The sequence below is a fragment of the Sinocyclocheilus grahami genome, unplaced genomic scaffold (assembly GCF_001515645.1).
Source record: "Sinocyclocheilus grahami isolate Dianchi unplaced genomic scaffold, SAMN03320097.WGS_v1.1 scaffold871.1, whole genome shotgun sequence".
In the NCBI taxonomy this organism is placed as follows: Eukaryota; Metazoa; Chordata; class Actinopteri; order Cypriniformes; family Cyprinidae; genus Sinocyclocheilus; species Sinocyclocheilus grahami.
In genome coordinates this window covers 317,211-334,766 of record NW_015506050.1, presented here as the reverse complement: position 1 = coordinate 334,766, position 17,556 = coordinate 317,211, and the positions used below count along the sequence as shown (strand labels likewise).

Here is a 17,556-nt window from a genome sequence, read left to right as displayed (position 1 = left end):
AGTAATAGAGAGTCCATGACCTTTTATGCAGCCTGACAGTGTTTTGTGCTCTTCCTTTGAAGATGGTGAGCAATAATGTCTAAATACTGTGCGGTGTACAAAGCACAAACCACACTCATATTCACTAGACTCCTTATGCAATTCCATGCTTAATAAATCTAAGGTGAATTACAGTATTAAATGTATTCACTAGATTTTGTTTAAAGTTTAACCAGTTTAATTGTATTAATTAGAAATGACTGTAATCTAAATGGATATATGGTTTATGTGAGGTCATGATTTTGGTATTTGTGTATGGTGTATTTGAGTGTGGTATATTATTTGTGCTTTTAAATTTTTGCACCATGATCATTTTAAATGCAGGATGTTTATTGGGTAATTGGCATTTGGCTCATTTACCATCTGCTGAACCAAAGCATAGGACCATCCATATGCATACAAAATGTATTGCTTGTATGTACTTAATTTCAATGAATTATATGAAGACGTTTTCTATTTTAAAAATCTATATAAATATTTTTTAAATATATTTAATGCAATATCACACAAGCAAGCTTAATGATATTCTGGGAAAAAGTACAATTGCCAGTTTTATGTAGCCATTTTATACTACAGTTCAATAAACAAAAATGTAATTTTGAGTAAGCCTACATTTTAGGCAATATTGACAAGTATATTGTAATTTTTTTTTCTTTGCCAAAGCAAGTAGTTCCAAAGAAATACACCACAGAGCCTTCCAAGCAACACAGTGGTGTTTAGCTTTTTAAATGCAGCATCAGTGTATTTAAATGAAATAGTTTTATAAATGATCTGTAAAAATCAAACTGTTCAATGGACGAGCCAGTGACTCATAAAGTCACGTGTCACAATCAATTCATAAAACCTGCAATGAAAAATCCCTCACTACTAATACACAGACCGACGACGGTAACACTTTACAATAAGGTTCATTAGTTAACATTAGTTTACTACTTTAGTTAACATGAACTAAGAATGAACAATACTTCTACAGCATTTATTCATATTAGTTAATGTTCATTTCAGCATTTAATAAAGCATTAAAATCAAAAATGTGTTTGTTAACATTAGTTAATGCAGTGTGAACTAACATGAACAAACCATGAACAACTGTATTTTTATTAACTAACATTAACAAAGATTAATACATATTGTAATAAATGCATTGTTCATTGTTAGTTCATGTTCATTAATACATTATAATGTTAACAAATGGCACCTTATTGTAAAGTGTTACCCCGACAACAAAAATATTTTGGCAAGACTTTACAAAAACGTTCCATTAGTTGACGTTAATTAATGCATTAACTAACATGAATTAACAATGAACAATACATTTAATATTCTTTGTTACTGTTTATACATTGTTCATTGTTAGTTCGTGATAGTTCAGGTCCATTAAATAATATTAGCAGATACAACTTTTGATTTTAATAATGTATTAATAAATGTTGAAATGATCATTAACTAAGATTAATAAATGCTTTAGGAGTATTATCATGTTAGTTCATGTGAACGAATATAAAAAATAAATGTTAACAAAAGGAGCCTCATTGAAAAATGTAACCAGTGTTGTATATTTAATGTTTAAACAGAGTATTCTCAAAGAATATACTCAGAATTCATGCTGTGCTTGCTATACCTTTATTGTGATGAATTTATTATGTGATGTATTACATTGTATTGTTTTTTTTGTTTTAAGTAAACCTCTAATGGACACTTGAGTGCAGTACTTAACATCAAGCAGATGGACATACATAATTAATAATACATTACCTTGCAATGCTTCTAAATGAATGCATTAACACAATGAGTGAACAATAGCTTTTTCTTTTTTCATTTATACCACCTGTGTGTATTCAGAGCTATAAATCCTTGCACGATCATTTTACATGTAACATCATTTTGACAAACAGTACGAAAAGAAAGTAGCCCTTTATTTTAAGTACCAATTCTCACTATTAACTAGATGTTAATTAGCATGCATATTACTTTAGTACTTATAAAGAACATTTTAATGCCTTATTCTGCTTGACCATATTTTTAGATCCCTTAAAACCCCATACCTAAACTTGACAACTACTTTACAAACTATTAATAAGCAGCAAATTAGGAGTTTATTGAGGCAAAATCCATAGTTAATAGTAGTGAGAATTGGACCTTAAAATAAAGTGTGACTGAAAATAATTTTTAAACATTTTCAAACATGCTTTATTTTCACAGAAATCAATTATCAACATCAAACCATGCCGACAAAACCTTGGGAACCTTTCTCGAATAACGCACAAACCAATTTCACAAAGTGCATGCCAAAATGGACGTATTCAGACGAAACTTGGTACATATCAACACAAGCATGACCTGAGGAGGGTACATGAGTAGTTTTGACACAGTACCACCTACTGGTCAAGACATATGAAAAATGTACCTTTCTGCTAATAACATCTGAACAATTTGACCAGAAATACTTGATACAAATGTTTAACATTTTCCTCAGGAATCAATGAAGTACATACAGCTTTAAAGGGTTAGTTCACCCAAAAATTTAAGACTTTTGTTCATCTTCAGAACACAAATTAAGATATTTTTGATGAAATCTGAGAGCTCTCTGACCCTCCGACCAGAAACGTAGCAAGGACATCATTAAAATAGTCCATGTGACATCAGTGGTTCAACCGTAATTTTACGAAGCTATGAGAATACTTTTTGTGCGCAAAGAAAACAATAAAAACATAATTTATTCAACAGTTCTTCTTCCCGAGTTACCGTCTTCCGCCATTTTGGAGAGTACCCCAGAATGTAATCAATGTAATCAGCATTGTTTACGTTCAGTAGACAGAGCGCGCATGCTGAACGTAAACAACTCTGATTACGTTGATTACGTTCTGGGGTACTCTCCAAAATGGCGGACGACGGTAACTGATGTCACATGGACTATTTTATCGATGTCTTTGCTCCATTTCTGGACATAGGGAACATTTCAGTTGCATTGCTGTCTACGGAGGGTCAGAGAGCTCTCCGATTTCATCAAAAATATCTTAATGTGTTTTGAAGATGAACAAAAGTCTTACGGGTTTGGAACAACATGAGGGTTAGTAATTAATGACAGAATTTTCATTTTTGGGTGAACTATCCCTTTAACAACAGAGCCATTGGTTTAATGAATCAGTTTTGATCATGGTACAGTATTTATCTGTACAGTTCTAGAACCTAAAGAAGCAACATTTGTGTGTTGGAGAGAAGATTCAGTCTTGTGAAATCTTGCTAATAGCCATGGGAATGTCAGTTAGAGTACTAGAAGTATTCAAGCGAAGTATTCGGCTGGAGGTTGTGAGGCTGCTCTGAGTACGATGAGGTTTTCTTCGAAATATGTTCTGGCATAAATATGACAGAAACTTGTTGTGCAGAGAAGCATAAATGAAGGGGTTGTAACAAGCCGAGCTCATGGCTAACAAGTGGCAGGACACCTGGATCACATTGACGTGATTCTTGCTCAAGATGGCGAAGTCGGTGTCCAGGTCGCGTATGAGGTTGACCACCTGCAAGGGAAGCCAGGAGAATGCGAATGACAGAACAGACACCAGTAGGAGTCGAAATGTCTTGCGCCTCTTGCGCCCCCACTTTTCCTGGTTGGAAGGTGTAGCAGCCATGAGCCGAGGCGTAGCTCGGTGTTGCAGGTGGCAGGAGATTGCACAGTAGGATATGGAAACTGCTGCTAGAGGAACAAAATAAGAAAGGAGCAAGAAGAAACATGAATATATTAGACGATTGAGCTCCTGCCCCTGCCAGAACTCCTCACAAACCACCATTTCATGTCCTGTTGCGCTCAGATCCAGGTAGACCGTGTGCAGAGCGGTTGGGGTGGACATTGCTAACGCACAGAGCCATATGCTGACCACCAACCACGCGCAGAAGGATCGACCTCCGCGACGGCGAATCGGGTATGCGACCACCACGTATCGGTCCACTGCAATGGCGGTTAATGAAAGAACTGCCGCAAATACAGTCGCGGTCTGCATCAGGGTAACAAAATGACACATGAACTGGCCAAAAACCCAACCGCGCTCATCAAAGGCGTAAAACGCAGTCAGGGGAACGCAGAACAGGCACATAACCAGGTCAACCAGGGCCAGGTTTCCAATGAGGAAGTTTGTAGTGCTGTGAAGTTTCTTGTTCAGTCCGATGAGGATGAGGAGGAGGAGATTTCCAGAGCACGCTACCAGGACGAGCATGGCATACAGAGGGATGAAGAGTGGCTTCAGGTCCATCAGGAGCTGCAGTCCACTGAAAGATGAGGCAGATGCATCTAAAGTCATGTTTGTCCACGATTCGTTATGGAGATAGTCCATGTCTGCCATGGTATGATGACAACAAACTGACACCTGTTTGAAAAAAGTGATATGTAAATAGAAGACAGTGTAAATGAACTGTAAATAGAAATGATATGTATATTTTACTGTTCAAAAGCTTTGGGTAAGATTTTTTTTTAGAAATGCTGCTTTCCTTTCATCAAAGAATCCTGAAAAAAATGTATCACAACATGAATGAGTTATTATCAACACTGATAATAACCCAGGTGGGAGACTTGTTTTGCCTGTGGGCCCAGAGGGTGAAAGCCAAGTTCTGGAGCAGTATGACCGTCAGAGCGATGGTACTTTCCTCAGAAAAACGCTGATGGGTGTGGTTTACGTCCCACTGACAGACAAACACCGCCAGTGGCCAGGGTATGCATCCAGTCCTTATGAGATAAAGCAGAATAGAGTGATTTCTATTGCACTTGAGCTTATCACAACTGTGTGGCTGTTGATTTGTTTCTCTTCCCAGTGATGAGCTCTGATTGCAGTATGGTTGCCCCTGCAGGAGATGGCGCTGGTGCTGTGGTTCAGAAAGCCCTTAGGGCTGAGGGAACGCCTCCCATCCCATCTCCACCTGCTGCCTAGCAACACACTCTCTCTCGATCATTCAGATTCTTGACTTAAAACTGAAGTTCAAATGCAGCGACTTCTAGAGGACTGAAACAAATGCTGTAATTTCTGAGGAGGTGTCTCTTCACATACTTAAACGGAGGGAGCAAGAACTTCCATATGTAAGGCTTGTGATCTCAGTAGCTTCATAAGTGGCCATGTGTTCCGTTTTAACATACTATATAGCAAGAAGCAATCGAAATAGAGTACAGTTATGCGTGGAAATGTAACTGCTACCGTGCTATGAATCATTTCGATGTCTCACTAGTACTAAGTTATACGCCAAGGCTTAAATAAATGGGAAACAAAAGTACTTTTAGCTAATGAAATAAAAAAATGAGTTAAAAAATGTATTCTCTTGTTTGTAGTCTGTGCATGGAGTCAGAATTTGAGTTGAAGTGTTGCTGTTGTCTAATCAACTGTGTAATTTAAGTTTGATTTTAATCATAATCTACACATTAAATGTAGAATCATATGTTAATTGTGTACACAATTAAATGTAAACATAATATAAGGCCTTGTGGTGTTTTTTTTATCAAATTAATAAAACTCAGTATACTATGATGTCGGATTTATGAACTACCTTAAACTATAAATTTTTTATCCTTGCCAAGAAATATATATAAATACATAGAAATGCATTAAAAGAAGTAGAAAAAAATTAAAATAAATGGACATATATCTTGTGAAGAGGTATGAGATTAATGGCCACTAGTGTCATTAGGAAAAAATATGACCTTTTTGTGGAAAAAAGTTAAAACATCAATTTACTTGTCTAAAGATTAAATGAGTTCAACAATAGCTATTATTGATTTACTTGTGTTCAATGTTCAGCAAAGGTGCACATGAAAATAACTCAAAAATGTATCAAGTTAGAAAAAATGGAAAGAAAACATACAAAAAAGAGAAGAAACAAAAAATGATACAAATACTTCTGTAATATACTTAATTAGGCCGACGAACGTGTGTAGAATAAAAGTAGATACAAAACTTTACACCACAAATAATGAGAGGCTGCTCACTGCAGAGCAAATGAGCGAATGTAATTGTGCCTAATAGGTGGAGCTAGAATATCCAACCACACCCTAACCCTACCCACAACTCTATCCCTCCACCCCATTAGACATACAGAGAGGTGGAGCTAGAAGTCATTTGACTCTGCAGTGAGTACCACTTGCAAATAATTCATAAACACATGACGTTATATGATGTCATCAACCCAAGACAGATGTTAAAATTGATCTAGAGATATTGGATAAGAAAGAGAATAGGAGGAAATGGGTAGTATTAAATATAATGTAAATAATATTTACAGGAAAGATTTTATGCAAGTATGCACATTTATACTGATGGATCTAAAGACCCCAAAACAGGGCTTACAGGAGTAGGAATATATATTCCAGATTTTAAAATATCCCTAACTAAGAAAATAACCTCTAAATTGTCAATATATACTGTTGAAATGGTTGCTATCATAATAGGACTAACATGGGTAGAGGAAGTAAGACCAGACAGAGTAGTGGTATGCTCTGACTCTGCTTCTGTTTTAACATCATTGATTACTCGGCAATCTTCTAGAGAAGATTTGATGTGTGAAATATTTACATTATTATGGCGTATACAAAGAAAGGAGTGGTAGTTGGATTCTGCTGGGTGCCAGCACATGTGGGAATAGCTGGTAATGAATCTGCTGATGAATTAGCAAAAAATGCTTTAAAAAGAGAAGTAATAGATTGTAATGTTCCTTTAAGTAAATGTGAAATTAAAACTATCATTAAGGAAAATATTATTAAAGAATGGCAGGGTATATGGAATACAGGTAATAAGGGAAGGCATTTATATAATATTAAAAAAATGGTTAATACTAAAAGAAGTGTAAGTGGTAGAAATAGAAAAAAAGAGGTTATTATAACTAGGATGAGACTTGGACACTCGAGATTGAACGCTTCACTGTTCATAACTGGAGTACATGAGACTGGTCTATGTGGGAATTGTGGGGAGAAAGAAACAGTGGAGCATGTAATATATAATTGTACAAGGTATGATGAAGAAAGAAAGGAATTAATATCATATTTAAACAAAAAAGGTAAGGTAAATAAGGATTTGGAATACTTATTAGGATATGAGTTTAACAGAGATAGAGAAGGATACAGGATATTAATAAAAATACATATATACTACTGGGTCAAGTGAAAGGATTTAAATATAGAATGTGGATGCTCTATTCTATTCTGGATCTTTAGGAGACCACGGATTTAGTCTGGAGGAGCTGAACACGCAGCGCCAGGTGGAGCCTGGGGAGAAGGAATGGGATGGAGCATCGAATAATTATTTAAGTTGGAATATTTGTGTATATACGTGTGTAAGAACAGGAAAAGCACAAACAAGGAATAAATTGATAAATAAACCATGACTGCATAACAGCAAAAGTAGGTGGCGATATGCACCACAGGATGTAACACGCCAAAAAACGGAAGAAGAAGAAGAACCCAAGACGGAAGCTATTCTGTCACTGAGCCGCTGGATGGCATGGTTCACGTGTGTGAAGGGGAAGGTAGCAGGTTTAAATTCGTTACTTTGCGTTGGAAAAAGAGAAAACAATCATTTTCTGAGACACTTGTATCGAGACACAAACGTGAGTGTTAAAACTCTGGGAACGCTAGGGACAGCGCAAGCGTCCTTCATAACCTTGAACTTCTCACAACAACAGTCCTACACTGCAGCGCACGCCATGGAGACTAAAGATGCCACAGCTGAAGAAGACAGCTGTGATACGGACAGCACTGTTAGAACAAACCGCGGTAAACGTAAAAACGAGGAGACGGATGAGGCAGCGAAACAAGGCAACCGCAAGAAGCAGAAGAAGTGCGGGAAACAGCTGCGTCCCGGAGAGCGGTACGTGCCTCCTCCACAGAAACGCAACCCGGGTGTGAGTTTCAGTCAAGAACATTTTGCGGAAACCTCCTACTATTTTGAAGGCGGTCTTCGCAAAGTGTATCCTTATTATTTTGATTTTACAACTTACTGTAAGGGACGCTGGATTGGTAAAACACTACTAGAGGTTTTTAAGAGTGAATTCCGTGCGGAGTCTCTGGATTACTACAACAAGGCTGTCAAAGAAGGGCGTATTAAATTGAATGAAACGCCAGTGGATGACCTGAATCTAATACTAAAGGTAAGACATCACGTGACAACACTCATTGACTGTCAGTTTATGTGTGCTGGTTTGTTTACTTGTCTTTTGCTCGTCTAGAACAATGACTTTATGAGGAACACAGTGCATCGTCATGAGCCCCCTGTGAGTGGGAGGCCCTTGGAGGTTCTGGTGGATGATGGTGAAGTGGTGGTGGTGGATAAACCCGCCTCACTTCCTGTGCATCCCTGTGGCCGCTACCGTCACAATACTGTCATTTTCATTCTGGGAAAGGAGAAAGGCCTTAGTGGCCTCCACACAGTACATAGGCTGGACCGCCTCACCTCAGGTGTGCTGCTGTTTGCTCGTACACTCGAGGTCTCCAAAAAGCTGGATGCCATGGTTCGTGAGAGACGGGTAAGACAAACTTTCTGAATGACACACATTTGGTGTACAATCTTAAAAATTTGGCATTCTGTCAGTCACAGTTTGCAGTTGTTGAAATCTGCTTACAGTGATAGTGTAAGGCAGGGATCCTCAAATCTGGCCCACGAGATCTAGTTTCCTGCAGAGTTTAGCTCTAACCCTAATCAAACACACCTGAGCAAGCTAATCAATGTCTTCAGGATCATTAGAAAATCACAGGTAGCTGAGTTTGATCAGGGTTGGAGCTAAACTCTGCAGCGCATTGGACCTCCAGTGTAAGATTTGAGGAACTCTGGTGTAAGGGGTACGCTGACCCACAGACTCACGGAGAACGGAGTGTCGCTTTAAAAATAAAATGGAAAAAAATCACTTAAATAATAAATAAAAATGTAAATAGTCACAGTTTGCAGTTGTTGAAATCTGCTTACAGTGATAGTGTAAGGCAGGGATCCTCAAATCTGGCCCACGAGATCTAGTTTCCTGCAGAGTTTAGCTCTAACCCTAATCAAACACACCTGAGCATGCTAATCAATGTCTTCAGGATCATTAGAAAATCACAGGTAGCTGAGTTTGATCAGGGTTGGAGCTAAACTCTGCAGCGCATTGGACCTCCAGGGTAAGATTTGAGGAACTCTGGTGTAAGGGGTACGCTGACCCACAGACTCACGGAGAACGGAGTGTCGCTTTAAAAATAAAATGGAAAAAATCACTTATTAATTTAATAATAATAAATAGAAATGTAAATGTATCACTTTTCAAATAAACTGAATTTAATGTCTGTTTATTTGTTAATTTAATTTGTTTAAATATGTTAAGTGTAATAATTGCAACAATTTAAATTGCACTTTTATAAAGCATTTAAAATTGCTTTTTTATTTTTTGGAAAATCAAGTAAAAACATGACATTGGACAATTCACACATGGAAGCAACCAACCAACTTTATACTGAATTTTACGACACATCCTCCATAAAACAAGGCATGACTGCTAGTATAATGTGTGGAGAAAGGTTGCAATATTTGAAATGCATATGCTTCTCATAATAGTTATGCTTACGCAAATGTAACCTTGCAGACACATCTGTTTTATATGGTCATTGATATCTTTATTTAGTTTAAATATTACATATGTAAACTTTGACTTTCGGCTAAAATTTTCGAAAAACATTTGCCTGTGCATCAAAGAGACATGTCTTAAACTTGTTCCCACATAAACTGTACAAATTTTTTAACTTAACTGAAAAAATGGATAGAAAAGCATTTGGCAAAAGGATAAAGAAAATCAGTTGGAAAATGGGTTAAGAAAAGCAATTACACAATGCTTTTCTCCTAATTTTTTTAAAGGGGTTGTATGATGTTGCTAAAAAGGGGCGTGTTAGAATGAGACTTTTTTGAGACTTTAGTCTTTGCAACTTTACAGATCTTCTTTATGCACCAAGAGCTTGTAACACTCCAAAGAGAAAGGAAAAATTGAAATCACATCAGATGACCCCTTTAAAACTCGCATTTAAATATCAGTTATTAATGTTTTGTTCCAATTAAATAACATTCTTAACATGAATTCAATATATGTTATATATATTTGTCTGTTTGAAAAGTGAATTATTAATGTATTATTTTGATGTTACATTTCACTACATTTTTAAATGTGAATGAAATAAATGGAAGAAAATTGTAATATTGTGGCCACAAATTAATAATCTGCTCCCACAACATAATTTATGGCCATATTTAATTAATTTAACCTTTTTTCCCCCTGCATGTCATGTGGAGGTCTCCATACTAAAATACTTGCTAGAAATTACACAGTGCATGCAATCTCTAAAAGTCTGGAATTGTCAGACGAAGGTCTATAACATGTATTTAGAAAATAGATAAGGTGAATTTTCATTTTATGTCGATTTTAACTGTACTTTTCTTTTTCTCACAGTTAGAGAAGGAGTATGTGTGTCGTGTGGAAGGGCAGTTTCCAGAGGGTGAGGTGGTGTGTGAGGAACCCATCCTGGTAGTGTCCTTCCGCGTGGGCCTCTGTAGAGTGCATCCCAAAGGCAAAGAATCCCGCACAGTTTTCCAGAGACTAAGCTATAACGGGCGCTCTAGTGTAGTCCGCTGTCTGCCTCTCACAGGACGTACGCACCAGATTCGTGTTCATCTTCAGTTCCTTGGATTTCCAATCCTCAATGATCCCATCTATGGGTCTTCTGCATGGGGTCCAAACAGAGCCAAAGGAGGGCTAGTGGGTATAAGTGATGAAGAGCTATTAGAAGCTCTTATAGAAGAGCATCGTTCAAAGGAGAGTCTGCACTTGTTAGATTTGCCTGAAGAAGAGGTCTCAGGAAAGCAAGGGCCGAAGAAAGAGTGTAGTGATGGTGCTCAAGAAAACAAAGACCAAATAACTGCACCTGAGTCGAGTGGTGTTGCGTGTGATGACAATTCCTGTAAATTGACTCAGGAGGAAGTGAAGGCAGAAGGTAGTCAAGAACTTCACAAGAGCACATCTGCTGCTGAGATTGAGGGGGAGATGAATGGCGTTCATAAAGAAAAGGATTCAGTATCAGATGAAGCCTCCAGAACTGCAAAATCGAATGCTTTTGTCAGAGATAATTTATGTGGCGAGTGTAAAATTGTGCGACCTGACCCAATGGAGAAGGATTTGATTATGTACCTACATGCATTACGCTACAAAGGACCTGACTTTGAATACTCCACCCAAATGCCTGACTGGGCTAAAGAAGACTGGCTTCAGGATTAAACTAAAATCAGATGTATTCATGCATCATTTGTTACTTGATATTTCCACATGCGTTTACGATTGGGTTTTAAAAAAAATCTTCCTTTGATTACTGAATATATTCATTGTGAATTCAAAATGACTTTTTAATTTATTTTCATTTAAATGTTGAGGATTTCTTAGTCAGTACTGCAGTGCATTTCTTTTTTGTCAATTTTTTTTGTTTTAATTCCTTATATTTGAAAAGGACACCATCCTATCTGACATGAACATACAACAATAAAATAGTTTTTTGTGGGAATAAAAAAAAAAAATCTAGTTTTTTTTTTTTATTATACTTTTCTTCTCCCCCCTCAAATAGTAGGTTAGAAGAACAATTTTAGTTAAAATGCCATGCAAATGCCATGTTATGCATATAAATGAAGCTGAGGTTTTTAATTGTCTAATGAAGTCTATTTTCAACCTGTTGTGAGCTAAAAACCACCAAAGAAAGTCAGAAATAGATTGCAGTATAACCTCAATTAAAAAATATTTTTATTTTTATTGAACTTCATCATAGTTTATCTTCAGACAACTTCAAATCTGACTTTACGCACAGGCTATCAACAACAGTAGTTCCACCAGCAGGATTTATAATACAGCTGCATAATTTTAGGGGAAAAAAACGTTTTGGCACAAAAATCGTTCTTACATTTTGGCACTTTGTTTTTTAAGATGCTTTGACAATGTCAAGTACACATCCACTGGCCTTACTGAAGTAACAAATCAATCTAAATATAAAAAGGATGTGCTTTCTAGCAAAACATTTTGCAGTATAACTGACATTTGCTAAGATTCCAGTTTCATAAAGGATTGACAGCTTTGTGCACATCACAAAACACCACTTTTTACATACAACCTTTTGCATTCTAAACAATGCGTATCTTTCAAATACATACCGAACATAGAGCTAACACTCACAGTCTTGTATAGGGTTCAAATGTGGTATTGCATTTTTTTCATAAATCTGAGATATTAGTGAAACATGTCCACACACTGAAGCATTCAGATTAAAGAACATTGTTGCAATTGGCCTATATACTGATGGGCAGTCATTGTCTTTTTTTTAAAAGAGGTACTTCTATGGCTCTGGCAATAACAAAATGATCTTTCCTTACAGATTTTTTGAAAAGTTAAAAAATTTAATATTTTATCATAACATGCGATAAAATGTGTAAAACCGTAATAGCCACAGTAGCAGGCACATCTATGCCAAGTGTTCCTGGCATGAGTTGTGTAAAATTACTGTAGTGGATTATTTGAGTGCTTTTTAAGTGTATAATAATTAAAATTGTTTGGAGAACTTAACTGGTTGAGTCTAAAAAAAACAGTAAAGAAATTGATAATGATTGTGACCTTTGCAAAGTTATGGAGTTTAGTTAAAAAGCTCATGGCAAAAGATCAGGCACAATTGTTCTTTAAGTGTTAGTAAGTTTGCAGTTCAAGGCCCCTGAAGAAAGGCTTTTTCAAAGGCTATTGTGGGTGCACATTCAGCGTATATTTACATGACATGCAAGGAATCATGCTAAAAAAAAACTGTCCTCTTAAATTTTTTATAAGCACTGTGTATACTTCCAAACAATTAACTGGTCTTTTTTTTTTTTTTTTTTATCTGGTATGCATTTTCAGACATCCAGAAATGTAATAATATGCTGCAGAGTACAAAAGTTAAGCCCACCATATAAAGTACTGGCCATGCTGTGGTTGTTTAGATTTGCGCAGTGTGTTGACAATATTGATCAGCTGCCACCTTCACCTTTTCCCTCCCTTTTTATCCAAACATCGGGCATATCAGGTTTGCTGTTGGGCAGTATCACTGGCACATCACTTTGTGTTGTCCTCAACCTACCAGACCCCGGGGAGGCAAGGTCATGTACAGTTTCCTTCAAGGACAGACGTAAAGTGTCCCTCTTGCCGTTTAGGTGGCCAGGTTGTAATTCCTCCTCTATCTTAACAGCTTGAGGGACTAAGATATTAGGTTCTACCTCACTTAAGCAGGTCTCATTGGAGTCTTCGAGTCCCTCCATGGAGCTCTGAGACTGACATGACAAAAGCCGTTTGTGTAGATGACAGCTAGTGGCTTCATCTATTGAGAATGACCTTTCATTGACAGTTTCCATAGTCTGAGTGATCGTGATTTCTTCCATGCTAGAGGAAGATGACAAAGACCCGTTCCAAAGTTGAAGCCCGCCGCTCGACTGGCCTCGACATTTCTTGCACAAAACCTTCTCCTTAGATGCATCTTGTGAAGGGGCAACCACAGGACGCAACATGCTCTCTTTGTACGGAGATGAGGTCTGAAGTGCTGGAGGTGGGTTGCAACCTTTAAGATGCCTGCTACACATTTCTGCGCTGTCAGCCTCAATGCTGACTCGATCATAGTCTTGCCTTGGACTAAGGCCACAGAACTGAATGTCATCAGAAAGGACAGAAGGCCTGTTGGACAACTTGCTGGTGCAAGTGCTATTCTCGAAGCTGTCGCTCAACTGGCAAGCAAGTGGCTGCAGTTCATACTGTTCTGGCTCCCTTCCTCCGACTGGTTGCCGCTTTCTATGGTGTTGCTGATTGGGGCAAAGAAAGCCTTCGCTTTCTTTATTAAAACTTCTTCGAACCCGAGAACCTGTGCCACAGCCAAATGCCCCATTAGCTGCGGGATTGGTGGTCCCGGGTTCTGTAGCCGAACAGGACGACAGTATATTTTCAGTGGCTTGCTTTGTAACACAAGGTAGGGTTATTCTCCCGCAGTTCTTCTGGGGTCCAAAGAAGCAGCACAGCGACTGGAAGAAGAAAGTGGCAAAGCCGCATGCAACACACTTCACAAGCAAAAGAAAGATCCCAAGCTTTCTGAAAAGCAATGCAGTTGCGGGTAACATAATAATGCCCACGCAAAAATACGCCCCAGCACCAGTAGCTACCGGGCAACCCATTCTCTTCAGGGAATGTGCAACCCTGCCCAGTCTGTCATTGTGTGGGGCCAGGCTGTATGAAATGCAATAATTGGCCACAAAGTCAACAGAAAGACCTGCAGCTGCTGAAATGAAGAGTGCTTCCACACCATTTAACTGCCATTCTAAGAGCACAAGGAGGCCAACAGTAGCAAACACACTTCCTCCCACCGCAACGGACACGTAGACACTTAACGGAATATTCCATGTCGTTAGTAAGAGTAGTACAAATGTGAGAGCTACTGAAAAGCCTGCCACCTCCAAAGTCTCTGAACTTAAGCATTGCTGGAGGTCATATAATCCTAGTTGACTTACAAACCATCCTTTCTGCAGTCCCACTGGAGCCTTGGAGATTTCCCCATTAAACCACGATAACATCTCTTGGTAGAACTGAGACATCCTGCTGAAGTTGAAGCTGTAAAGTTGTACAGTCTTGAATATTACAACAAGGGCAGTGATTCGACCCTCCGAGTCAAACCTTAGGCCTCCGGCACTGGGTGAGTGCCCTTCTGCATGCTGCTCTGCCACCATCATGCTAAGGCACTGCTCGAAAACACTTGGGGGGTAAGGAAAGGGAATATTATTGCAGCAGAAGCTAAACACGTCCTCGCTTTCGGAACAGCGACGTATAGAAACCCAGTTAATCAATTGTTCCACAAAACACACATTGTCTTCTACTGTTTCTTGGTCAGCTGATAATGGAGAATAGAAGCTCTGGTTTTGAATTTTTCCACACAGATCCCGCAACCACAGCTGGGCTTGGGGGCTGCTCATATTAAATCCTGGATCAAGAGCTAAAGATCCATTACTTTTTGGATCAAAGTGGTCACCATCATCTGATGGAATGACGCCCCAAATTAGAGTCTGCATCATGGGTTCATCTTCACCCTGCTTCATTCGCTCAAACATGAACTGGTGGCGATATTCAGCATCATATCTCTCAAAGGGATGACTGGAGCGGAACAGCTGAGTTGTTCTGCTGTCTGCAGTTGGCAGTTTCATGCCAGGGTCTATGCACGATATGTACGTTCCTCCGGCTGCAAGCACTGCAAACCAGCAGATCCATATATATCGGAATTTCACCACTCCACAAGGCAGGATCTTTAAAAAAAGCAGGTTTGATGTGTCCGAAAACCCTCGCCCTAACGTCCGAAGTTTCTGTCTCAAGGTAAACAGACAACGCTTTCTTGAACTTGTCTCCCAGAATCCACCCGTATTTTTGGAGCAGCAGGGCTTCCAAGCTGCCTTCGCGACAGGGTTTGAAGACAGCACAGCATAGCGTTCTTGCAAAATGAGGGTGCACGGAAGCCAAATGAGAGCAAATAATGTGTTGATTAATGAGGCACTGCCAAGATATACAGCATAGCATCTCACGGCAGTGATGCTGCTTATGTAGCCTGAGTAAAAGGTGATGCTAGATGTCAGACCCGACACTAATATCAAGTATCCCATTTCCTGTAAAACTCTGTTCATTCTCTTCTCGGGGACAGCTGGAGGATTGTGGCTCAGCTGCAGTTTCCAGAAATCAACAAAAGTCAGGGCTTGATTCAGACAGCTTCCCAAAAGCACAAGGACTGATGCAAGATTGAGGAGTGGAAAAAATGTCAAGCGAAATGCAACTTTGTAGAAAAAATATGAGGTGGAAAGTGATAATATGACAGCAACCAGCGACATTGCTGCTATAAATAGTGATTTGAGATATAGTCCCATTGTGAACAAAAGTGCAAGAGCTGCAAGAACAGGATAGACAGAGTCCCGTGCCAAGTAATACTTGAAAAGTTTTTGTTTAATTCCCAAATCCATTCCTGTTATGGTGGTGTTATTGTATGTGAGTTCATGACCCTCTAAATGGTCCAAATACATTTTCATGAGTGGATCTCCTTTTTTCACTGGTAGAAATACAATGCTATATTTTAGGGACGGAACCTTGTATTCAACCGTCTGTGGCCCCAGGAAGTCTTTGTCCACAAGGTAATGGAGAATCTGGAAGATGCTTGACAGTTTACAGCGGTATGGAACGGATGCACAGCGGCCAAATTTACTCCTCTCAGTACATGATGCAACCAGGCTTCCATCGTGATAATAAGGGGCACAGAATCTGAGCAGGCTAAGGCTTTCAGATACCTGCTGTACAGTCAGACTAAAGCAGGAAGAAACGTTGTTAAGAAGAGCCAAGTAGTTTCCCAGAGACCAACTTGGACAGCACTCATTCTTCACCATGGAGCCGTATAACTCTGATCTGACCTGGCAAAGTTGATCAAATTGTGTCCTAGAACAGATCTAAAATGAGTAATAAAAAATTGCATTTTTCAGCAAGAAATATTTCAATTGTAAAACAGTTGTACTGCTTTCAGTTTTCATGCTTATTCATCTCATTAGATTTTGTAGGTATTTGTACACAAAGTTTTTTGTATGTTTGGATATATGCAGACAAATACTATATATACATATTGACAGCCCCTAAAATGTACAGGAACCAAAAAATCTTAACAAATCTGTAATATTTATATTAGAAATATATTTGTATTGATTATTTATGTACGTCTCTACAAATTGTTTATATGAAAAATGCTTTTAGATGCATTTTAGATGTTGTCAATATGTTAACAGTGGTTCAATGCAGAAGAATTGTACGTGTGCCAGAACCAAAATTTATGTACAAATATCTATAATCACTAATGAGATCACAGTGAATTCTCTAATATCTGAATCTGATTATTAATGAATCGATTCTATCAGATATATCCATCAAAACACTGCATTTAACAAGTTCTTAAAGTCCCCCTGTAGTGAAAATCAAGTTTTTTATGTTGTTTATTTGTCTATGTGGTGTTTTTAATATGCTTTTAGACAAACCATGTGCCAATCTATTAACACCATTGCTGTGTATTTTCTCCTTAAAACTGTAGTTTCCCAAAGGCTGACCCAGAAATATGGTTTGAAACAGCCCTCGGTTTGCTACGTCACAAACCAATAACCAATCACGTCAAGGGATCGATTCCTATCACTAGCATGCAAAATATACCAATACCAGCACAAAACCAAAAATAAATCAGAGCAAAAAACCCATGAAGCTGTGGTTTAATGTGAATTTAGAACCGCTAACTTGCATTATATCCCGTGGCAACAGTGTAAAAGCAGCCCGGAGTCAGACACACCTCTCCCACAGCTGCGTCTGCACTTCACATGCGTATGCTCGCAGGTGCGAATCACAGAAGGCTACATTCGAGTCTTCAAGGCATTTTAGGACACAACATCGTCAAGTAAGTAACTTTAACGAATGTTACAGTATTCACTGTAG

General features: G+C 38.4%; 3 protein-coding genes across 4 annotated transcripts in view; 1 reads left to right on the top strand and 2 right to left on the bottom strand.

Moving 5' to 3' along the window:
- Positions 1-3,263: 3,263 nt before the first annotated feature.
- LOC107563387 (prolactin-releasing peptide receptor-like) lies at positions 3,264-4,388 on the bottom strand. The gene has a single exon (XM_016248246.1). The coding sequence runs from the start codon at positions 4,374-4,376 to the stop codon at positions 3,264-3,266; it is 1,113 nt and encodes a 370-aa protein (XP_016103732.1). The 5' UTR covers positions 4,377-4,388.
- Positions 4,389-7,197: 2,809 nt separating this feature from the next.
- LOC107563380 (RNA pseudouridylate synthase domain-containing protein 2-like) lies at positions 7,198-11,452 on the top strand. Its single transcript, XM_016248239.1, has 3 exons — positions 7,198-8,157; positions 8,236-8,532; positions 10,471-11,452. Exons 1-3 carry the CDS (start codon positions 7,507-7,509, stop codon positions 11,290-11,292), a joined length of 1,770 nt encoding a protein of 589 aa, XP_016103725.1. The 5' UTR covers positions 7,198-7,506; the 3' UTR covers positions 11,293-11,452.
- Positions 11,453-11,674: 222 nt separating this feature from the next.
- Positions 11,675-17,556, bottom strand: part of disp2 (dispatched RND transporter family member 2) — a 16,914-nt gene continuing 11,032 nt past the window's right edge. For both annotated transcript variants that reach the window (XM_016248236.1, XM_016248237.1), the window contains exon 8: positions 11,675-16,535. In XM_016248236.1, the coding sequence (XP_016103722.1) occupies positions 13,050-16,535 (3,486 nt within the window). In that variant the 3' untranslated portion in view covers positions 11,675-13,049. The remainder of the gene's footprint in view (positions 16,536-17,556) is intronic.